General features: G+C 36.1%; 1 protein-coding gene across 1 annotated transcript; it reads right to left on the bottom strand.

Moving 5' to 3' along the window:
- Nucleotides 1–318: 318 nt before the first annotated feature.
- LOC113067592 (butyrophilin subfamily 1 member A1-like) lies at nt 319–9,043 on the bottom strand. Its single transcript, XM_026239954.1, has 8 exons — nt 8,733–9,043; nt 6,886–6,961; nt 4,879–5,232; nt 4,491–4,763; nt 4,148–4,255; nt 1,734–1,778; nt 1,403–1,429; nt 319–963 (listed from the first exon to the last, which is right to left on the bottom strand). The coding sequence occupies exons 2-8, from the start codon at nt 6,941–6,943 to the stop codon at nt 431–433; spliced, it is 1,398 nt and encodes a 465-aa protein (XP_026095739.1). The 5' UTR covers nt 6,944–6,961; nt 8,733–9,043; the 3' UTR covers nt 319–430.
- Between the last annotated feature and the right edge of the window lie 1,518 nt (nt 9,044–10,561).

The following is a 10,561-nucleotide window of genomic DNA, read 5'->3' as shown; positions in this document are numbered from 1 at the left end:
CGCTGAAATCATTCTCTCTGTGTAGTCATGTGTCTGACTTTAGGATTCAGGATTAGCATTGTGGAAGTGGTCTGATTTTTTCCCTATCAATTTGATGGACCACAATACATTTTAAGTAAAATAATCAACTGAAATGAACCCAAAAATACAACAACTTTTAGAGATTTTTTTTTGTTGGAAAAAATGGACTGAGATATGAGTGAAAATGTAACACCTGGCCCAGGTGCCATTATTTTACACACAAATTCATACACACACGTGATAACAAATAACAAAAACAGGATTTATAGGATTATAAGCTCTAAATGATGTTTTTCATTATAATCCAAATGTCCAAATTCTTAACATGTAGTCTAAATAGTATTGCTATAACTCTTTCAATTATTGTATTTCCTTTGATTTCATTTACTTCAACATGCAAACTCTGATCTCAGAAGTAATCATCACAGATAATCAGTGGTGTATAGTTTTCATTCCTCAGATACCCCAAACTAACAAATGGATAGAGTTTCTCATCAAAACACTGATTAGTGAAAGAATACATAAAAGACATAGCCTCCACATCATAAAAAGAGACAAGACCCTTCTCATAATCCACAAACACACCGACCCTCTGAGGATTCACACTTAGAGGAAGAGAGACAAGTGGAGACTTACGAGCCCAGCACTCTCCATTTCTCAGACTCACAGTCCAGTATCCAATCATAGGACTCACAACGGTCAAGCCAATCCTGTTAACAGATGCTCTGGCCACTCCTAAATCCCACTCAGTTTGCCCCTTTACCTGAACCTCATAGTAAAAACACCCCGAGGAAAATCCATCCTTCCCAAGAACACCAAGATAATCATTAAATCTTTTTCCATTCACTATTTCCAGTAGTGTCTCTCCAAAACTCACTTGTTTCCTATCAAGAGACACGAAGAGATGTGGATGAGCCGTATCAGCATCCAGAATCACATCCACTGTGGAAAATAAATAGAAACATCTGCTTTACAGATGAGTATAATAAAATACATGGAATGTTACATTTTATTTTCATTGGAATTATAGTAATTTTACAACAAGATAAACAAATAAATAATGTTTAATTATCTAATTTTTCTGATCACATTTTATTTTATGTGCTTTATGTGATTTTGTTGTTCATTGCTGGATCGCCTGTTGATTTGTTTGTCTTGCTTTTCTTTTGTTAAACATTTATACATTTAAATATATAGTTTTCTCTTATGGCACTAAAAAGGCATTTGATGATTTAGTATTTAAATCATTTGATTGCATTTATACAGTGCATTATACAAAACTCCCAAACACATGAAAGAATTGACATAATAATGAATTTGGGAAAATATAAATTATCAAAATAAATAATTATGTTATTAAAAATGAGTAATTTTTACTCACCTGTGTGTGTTCTTAAATGTGTGATCTCTAAAAACAAAGTACAAAGTTAGAAAGGCTTCATAACAGAATTCATCTTAAGATTAATAATGAGATCAATAATTTTTATCACCACTTGATCAAACAAAATCTAAGAAGACATTACAGTGTTTAAATATCTTATAATAAAATATAAAAATTTTTATAGACATATGAATCCACAACATATTAATTCATTTAATTCTATTATAGCCATTAAAGAAAGTGTATTTTCTTGTATATTATTTATGTTTAAATAGTTTTGGTTTGTGGTTTCAAAATAAATATATTAATGCAGCCATATTAACAAATTTACCTTGTAATATTATCATCTTCTGATTTTGTAAACGTTGATCAAATTCTAAAAGCAATTCAGAAAAATATGAATATATAAATACATATACAGTACATATGTACAATAATAAATATACAATATACAATTAAATGCTGATCAGGACCCAAGATACACAAAAGTAATACACAGAGTCTGTTAAGCAACTTGACTTTAAATTAATAATAAATTAATAACTTATTAAAGAACAATTTCTTCATGTTTTATTCTCCTATTCTCAAATTTCATAATGAAACATGAGAAAACAACATTAAATAATTTAGGCTATATTCACCTGGGGGGTATTTCAGAAAGCAGATTATGTGACATACACGGGTTTGCTTAAGGGGTAAGTAATCAGATAAACTTAAGGTATGCAAGTAGCCATAGTAATCTTAACATAACCGACTCTGGAGTACTTTGATTTTCATCTGTTACTACATGCTTTTTTATAGTTTGATTTACTCGCACACCTTCTATTCATTTCGTTGATTGGTTTAGTCTGTCTATTTAAGATCTGTGTTTCATTTAGTTCATGGTTAGTTCTCGTTGCACTTTACCCAGCTGTTTTGTTCCGGTTTCTGAAGTGCTGTTCGACTCGCTGTTCACTGTGTCTGCACAACTGACTTTCTGGCCTTCTTCTACAATTCATCCTGTGACGAGTGGGCCGAGGCCGAGAGCCATGGGAATGGAGCGAGGCCGGTGGAGTAATTGGAAATAAGTGACACCTTTGCCACTCACTGGTCTCGAGTCCCACGAAGGAGCTCCCGAAGGATAAAGGGAGGAGTTACGACAGTGAATGACGAGAGCGTTTTGGTTTTGTTTGTCGTCCGTGAAGGGCTGTCATGCTATTATGTGTTTATTTTATTATTAAAGTTTTTTTTAAATGTTTACTGGTTCCTGCCTCCTTCTTCCCGTGAATACGAACGTTTTCATATTGTTACACATCCCTTCACATCTGATGGTCTCCTCATTCCCTCCAGCGTCCTGGTTTCTCTTCAGATGCTTGTCACCATGGCTCCACTTCCTTTGGCTTGTCTCAGTCAATCGTCACCCTTATTCCTGCAGCCAAGCCTCACCATGGCTCCTTCCTTCCTCAACTCCAGTGTGTTCTTTAAAGGAGGGATAATCTCAGGGTTCATCTGTGTTTGTTTTGATTTTGCACGTTTTAGCTCAGTTTTAGTACAATTCTGCTCAGGGCATACATTTGGTCAGGAGTGGCCCTGGGGCCTGTACCATGAAGCTGGATTAGGTGGCTAGCCAGCTATGTTTCAGCTAAGTTAACAAGTTCCACTTGTGACTACACTGATGGAGCAAGATCATTTATTTTATTAGTCCTCCTTCATTTTTTATATGACATTTAAATTTGTCATATTCTTCAATCTCTCAACCTTTAGCAAAACCTTTAACCTTCAGTTATGAATCTCGCTGGGTCTCTCGCGAGAAGTAAATCAAACTTGCTTTGTATTGCAAGGGTCGTGATTGGCAGTTCGCCAGTGATGTCACACATTCATGTGCACGAGCTTCACAAACTCAGGATCAAAGCCCGAATTGACAAAGAAAGTTGATGAACAGCATCATGGTACCAACAAAGTCGGATTGGAGAGGTTTGGTTTTGTCAACTCAAAACTAATCCTGTAACTCTGAATTTGTTCCGCTACCATCATGGTACAGGCCCCTGGTCTTATGTGATAACCGTGGGACTAGCATACCTCGAGTAAACAAGTTTTGGGCATCCTGGTCCGTTCATGAGAGGCTCTCCTCACTATCCCAGGCCAAGCAATGTCCAGGGTATCGTTACATTTGGGGGGGGTTCTGATTTAGAGGCATTCAGTTATAATCCTACAGATGGTAGCTTCTCACCAGTGACTCCTCAGCCAAACATATGCACCACATATCTGAAAATGCATTTCCTCAGTCAACCCAGGTCATGTTCCCTACTGGTCAGCAAACAATCCAACACTTCTGATTTAAAATGAAAGGGAGAGCAAACATCGAAGGATCAAAAAGTGACATAGCTATGAACACTTGGCTGCAACTAGCCAATTATCCCTGTGGTAATTGTTTCTGCTTAAAATCCCAAAAGCCAGAATGATTCAGAGGATCCATTTTCACAGTCTTTACTCATACTGAAATCAAATGAGAGCTCAACGTATATGTCTTGGGAAACTAACCTTGCTTTCTGGAATACACCATAGGCCTACATCTGTTCAACCAAGGGAGCCAGCCAACAAGTGTCTAGCATACATAAACTCATTTTATATTGTTTAAAACTGCCATTATACATTAAACCCAAACATTAATTTGAGATGTGGTGGAGTTAAGATTGTTCATGAGAACTATTCACAGTCTATTTACTTATATAAAATGTATAAAATAACAAGAAAACAAGAATTTACTTCTGTTATTCTTAGTAAACACAGCTATCAGTATTCCAGCATTCACACTGAGCACAACAGCTACTGAAATCAGGATGACTGATGTCCTCCAGAGATTAAACATATTACCTGCAAAACAAAACCATAATTAAGTACACTGTGTAGATCAAACATTTTAAAATCATTTTTTGAATTTTGAATTGTACATACATACTGTTAATACAAAACTATAGTAGACTTTATGCATCTGTGCTTTTAACTTAATGGCCTAAGCTGATAATGCATTATTTATTTATTTTTAACTGAATCAGAAATACCATAAGAACATGACAAACAAGTAAAGGAACAATATACCAGTACTTACTTGTGGCGATAATCAGTGTCTCAAGCATGCGATGCTTCAGTTTGACTCTGCAGTGAATCTTGCTGTCTCTCTCATATACAGTGACACTGTGTTTCACACCAAATCCATCTTCATTTCTGTGTCTCTCTTCAGTTTCTGAACTCAAACGGCCTCCTTCACTGTTCAGCCACTCAAGAACAGGTTCAGGATACCAACCTTCAGATTCACATTGTAGAAGAAGCCCTCCTGATTGATCAAATCCATCTACAGTGATCACCGGAGGACTTCCTACAGCTACAGAGACCAAGATGAACAACATTCATTGTGATATAAACATAAAACAGCAACATGTACACAAAATGAATCATGACTTAACTCATTAAATCATAGTTTTCATTGGTTTACCCACCTTCAACACTGACATCAACAGTAGCATTACCAGACCAGGATTTGGACTGAATTAAACACCTGTAACGTCCTTCATCAGAGACTTGGGCAGATGAGAGTTTGAGTGACGCATCTCCTCTCTGTAGTTCTTCATGATTCAGTTTTGTTCTCCCTCTGTATGACTGACTCTGATTTGTGTTTCTGTCGTCATGATCCTCATAGAGATGCACTAGTTCTGAGTCTTTCAGATCAGATCTAAACCACTCCACTCTCATGTCCACAACACTGATGTTGGGTTTAACTGAACAGGGCAGAATCACATCTTCACCAGCTAAAGCAATTACTGGATCTACAGGTCCCACTACTTCATACTGCTCTGTAAAAGAGAACGAGAATAGGTCTTAACAGGTTTTGAGTCTCCACTACATTGTGAACTGATGTGTCATCATTTATTTAATAACCAAACCTTCAATTCCTTTTGCCAAAGAAGATAGTTCGTATAATGTTCATAAATCAATGAGTGGCAACCTCCAAAAGTACATAGAAATCATAAGAGCAGTAAACTTAGATGTGTTGACCCAGGTTTAATGTTGAACTGAAACGCCACAATTTGATCTTTCACATCTCACTGATCATAACATATCATTGTAACAACATAATTCGGACCAATCAGACACACAACTATTTGATAACTAATAATATCTAACGTCTATATAGATCACTGATCACCAGATCAGGGCGGTTCTTTTAGATTCAGGAATTCCAGGAGAAGATGCAGAGCTAAAAGTTTGTGCCAGGCTTCGGCCTAGACTATTCATTCATAAAGATCCTCTGATTCGAACTGGTCTTTCTCATGAACTGACCGAATACTGGGCTTTTTGACAGGGTTCGGTTTCGGCGGAATCTTAGATTTTTTTTCCACCGAACCGAACCCTAGGCTTGCGCTACGCTGGTCGACGTCACGCGGCCGTTGATTAAGCGATGGTGTTTACATGAGGACCGTTCTGTAGCAATACAGAGCCAGTCACATTGGGTGCTGACGTGGAGATAAGTGTTTTTTTTTTCATTGCTGGCAAAAACGGCAAAGATCTACCTCTGTGCCCAGTGAAAGACTTTTCAGTACTGCTGGGGACATTCGTTCCCACACTCGCAACCGGCTGTCACCTGTTAATGCAGAGCATCTTGTTTTTTTGAAACTCTCATTTCATGTGAAAGGTTAGAGGTTTTATATTAATGTAATTATGATGCAGGAGATGTGTGTGATCTTCCGTAATATTTTTCGTAATATTTGGCTACTGTTCTAATCGTAGCCTATACTATTATAAACGAAAACTGCCTACTATCCATGTTTATTGAGTAAATAAATGTTCAATAACATTAATTTAAATTTAAATTTAAAGTCACCAAACATATTCTGGTTTAAAAAAGAAAAGAAAAACACTTTTCTTTGCATTGCTGCACTTTTATTGAAAGGTTTTGGTTTGTACTTGTGTAAGCAGCTTATGGTAATTGTCAAAATTGTTTTTCCCACTTCATCATGTCATCCTGGCATAATGTTGCCTATTCTTTAAAATAAAAATGAAATAATAAAATAAAAAAATACACTGCGGTGGACGTTGTTTACTTCATTAATGTGTTTTACTGTGTTATTGGAATAAACATGCGAGTAGGATTCGGTATTCGGTATCGGATTCGGCTGAATCTTAAACAGTGGATTCGGTATTGGGCCGAACCCAAAAAATCTGGATTCGCTGCATCCCTACTCATAACTGAAGTCCCTAATCATGCAGATTATTGCTATATTTATAATTACTTATAACTAGTTATGATTGATTATTCATATTTCCCCTTGAGCTGATTCGCTACATCATGTTTGACTTTAGGGCTGCAGGGAAAATGTACAGAATTAACACCTTTAGCTAGAAGATGACCACCAGCATACTGTACATTATTCCTTGTGTGATTATGTCTTCCTACCACTTAACAAATAAAGTCATGCTTCATCTCTTTAAAAATAATAAATCATTACCTGATCTTGAATCCGTAATTCCAATAATAACCAGCAGTGTCAAAAAAAAAAAATTCATGTCTGAGAAAAATGGATGCTAAAAGAAAAATGTGAAGAGAAAACGTATTATAATCAGAAACTCACACAATGGTGTTAACATGCAAGTGTTTTGCCTCTGAATATTTGCGTACACACACAAAATACATTCCATACACATCTACTATAGCTTTCTGTTACAGAAAAACTGCTTAAACCAGTAGAGATAGCAAATGTTGTGGTGTGCATGATGTCCACAGTCACATGAGGCCCTGCGCACTACGTCAGAATGCAAAGATGGCAGGCCAAGATAAAATGCCTTGGAAAATGGGAAAATGTGGGAAAAGGAAGTGGATCATCTAGCAAAGGAGGCACTGAAATCATCTTATATAGAACTGAACACGGTATTTCACTTTGTAAAGAAGTTAAGGCTATAATATTAAAGGCAAATACAATGGAATGAGGAAGGAAGAAGATACAATTGGTGGTGAAAGAGGAAGTGGAGGGAGTAGAAGAGTAATTATTCCCTGTATAGAATAAACAAACACAAGTCTGGGAATTGCAGTCTATGTGGATTGGCAGAAACTGTAGATCATGTATTAATATATTGCGCTGCTTATTAAAATGAAAGGATAATTCTGATGGAAGAGTTTATACAAATGGGGATAGGAAATATTACACAAACTATTGAATAACGGCTTGGAAAGTTATAGAGTATATAAAGCATTAATGAACCATTTAAGAAAGGTGCATCTGTTTAAAATGATTTAGAAGCCAAATTATTATTATTGGTCCTTTTCCTAATTTTTTTTTTTTTTTTCAGCTTAGTCTTTCTTCTGGTCCCATCGACGAACCACAATTCAGCTCAATTCTTTTAAACTGGCAGAAAAGCACAACATAAACTATCACACACGCACAAACACATATCTCTATACAGATCTAAATACAGATCAATTTACTGACATTTTTTTAAAATCATGTTTCAATTGTGAGAAATTAAACAGAGCTCATTTAAATCTCCTGCTTTCACATGTAATATTTTAAAAGCAATAACTGCAATTTCACTTACCTTTTTTTCACACCTGCACTGTAATTAACAAGTTTTCCTTTATATGATTAAACAGTGTTTGTTCATTTGATATTTGGTGAAATATTTCACATTACTCTGGAAAACAAGTCAGACAGAAGCACACTGTCACACTATATGGGATAAGTTTTCATTTGGGCAACTGTTGTCCTTGGAATTTATATTATAAACACAAACAACTTTATACTTTATATTTACACCTAAAGTTTGAGAAAACAGACTTCTGTTGGTATGATGCAGCTATCATTATTACAACAATGACACTGAGCAGAACAGCAACTGAAATCCTCCAAAAACTAAACCTTTTACCTAAAACAAAGACTCACATATTGAACATACATAAATATATTTATATTTGAAGGTACTGAATGAAAGGTGTCACAGTACTGCATTTACATCAGGCGTTAAACTTTCAGAGATGTGTGAACTATGATTATCACTGAATAACTTTAAAAGATTTAGACTATACAGAACCAGCATTTAGCATGTTAAGGATGTTTTTCGAGGGTCACACCCATACCAGATATCTCGCCTGTCAAGTTCCTGTGTGGCTTTCAGTGGATGAAGATAGAAGGAGGTGGACATTTAGTGATGTACTTTTTGAAACTTTTAACAGGGCAAAGGGGGTCACTTGGACTGCCAAACATGAATCCTCGGTAACTCAATTTTCATTTTTTTTATTTTCTTTTTTTTAATAACGAATGAATGCATTCAATTAAGGACGCAGTTAACCAGTTTAACTTACCTGGCCACGGTTTCGTCTAAGCCTGAGGTAAGCCTACATCACCGTCTCCTCCATTATGACGGAAAACATAAAAACAAAAAAGAACGTTTCTGGCTCCACCTATCCTTGCAGAATTTTATTTTTGTCAGCTGTCCTCTTGCGAAGTTGATATTGGACAGAACGCTAATCTGGAATCCCTGGCCACGGAATTGGGGTCACGGTATATTCTGGCAAAACTGTTTACCAATCACGTTTCTCAGTCGGCAAAACAAACTGTGGTAAACTCCCCTAACAGCACGCGATGGGTGACTCGAGCATGCAATGTTCCTCCGTGTTTTCCACAGAAAGTACGGGGTTTGAGAAGTAGAAGGCGGGGCAACAGTTAAAACATTTCAAAGTTAAAGTTCATTCAAACAGATATTAAAAGACAAGTTTCAGTCAAATACGTATGTTTTAGTCCTATAACAAAACCCAGTGTTAAAGCAGAGCGCAACATTAGAATACTGAAAGAAAAATCGGAGTTGGTTTAAATGTCCTTTGAAATAACGCTAACCATTTGGTATGGTGGATAATTTAAGTAGATCATTAATTATTACATTTACATTTATCAGACGATTTTATTACTAATGAGGACAATAAAAGAAGTCAAAACTAATAAAATAACAATAAAATGCAAATGCTATGACAAGTCTTGGTTAGCCCTTTTTTGATCCACTTCAAATATAGACTATAATATAGTCAACATTTGAAGTGGATCAAAAAAGTTAATGGTTTTAGGACAACTTTGATTAAAGGATTTGATCCACTTCAAATGTTGACTTATACACACACACACACACACACAAAGAAAACTAGTAGATAAAATAGAAATATATAGAATATAGAAAGCACTTGTTTTCTATGAAAAACAAGCATAGTTAGAAAACGAATAGAGAAAGCAAGTAGAGGGTCAAGTGTTTTATTTTAATGTAAACATGCAAAAAAATATGTACAGAATTATGTGAAGTTACATATTTACATAATTTGTTACAGTTACATTGTGTGGCGTGATGGTTAAGAATAGTAGTTCTCAGAAGAGAATCCTGATAGCAGTATTTGAAAGACCAATTATTACACACAATTCAGTGACCAGTTATTAAAGACAGACACTTTAATTTATTGCTGAATGAATCAGCATCTCGAACTAATAGACTGATAAAAGGCTTCTTTATTAAAGGGTTAGTTCACCCAATAATCAAAATTATGTCATTAATAACTCACCCTCATGTCGTTCCAAACCCGTGAGACCACCGTTCATCTTCGGAACATGGTTTTTCACTGATGATACTGCGCAGGTGTGATTCAGCGTGAAGCAGACCGACACACAGATCATCGGAACCGAACTGATTCTTTTGGTGATTGATTCTGAACTGATTCTGTGCTAATGTTATGAGCGCGGGTAAACCGAAGGCTTGAATCAAGGGCAATCATCACCAATGACGCCATTACGTTGAGCGCAAAAGAACCGGTGAACCATTTTCTTCAACCGGTTTATTGAATCGAACTATCCGAAAGAACCGATTTGCGGAAAAGAACAGAACTTCCCATCAATACTGGTGATCCGAAAAACCGATGTAACCGGTTCTTGACTCGTGAACGAGTCAGTCTATTGTTTGTTATCTGGCTCGGCTCGGTGTTCATCTTCAGTTCTCTCTTCACAGCAGTTCAGTCAGTGTACTGTTTGAGTAAATGAATTACTCCTGGATATTGGTTTGTTTGAACTCAGAGGGAGTGTCAGACATATTAAAAAAGTTAACAGCTTAAGTCATTTGTGGATTAATGCTTATTGGAGACACACAAAATGTTTCAAA

This window comes from Carassius auratus, linkage group LG28B, assembly GCF_003368295.1.
Source record: "Carassius auratus strain Wakin linkage group LG28B, ASM336829v1, whole genome shotgun sequence".
Taxonomy (NCBI): Eukaryota; Metazoa; Chordata; class Actinopteri; order Cypriniformes; family Cyprinidae; genus Carassius; species Carassius auratus.
This window is presented reverse-complemented; position numbering and strand designations above follow the sequence as displayed.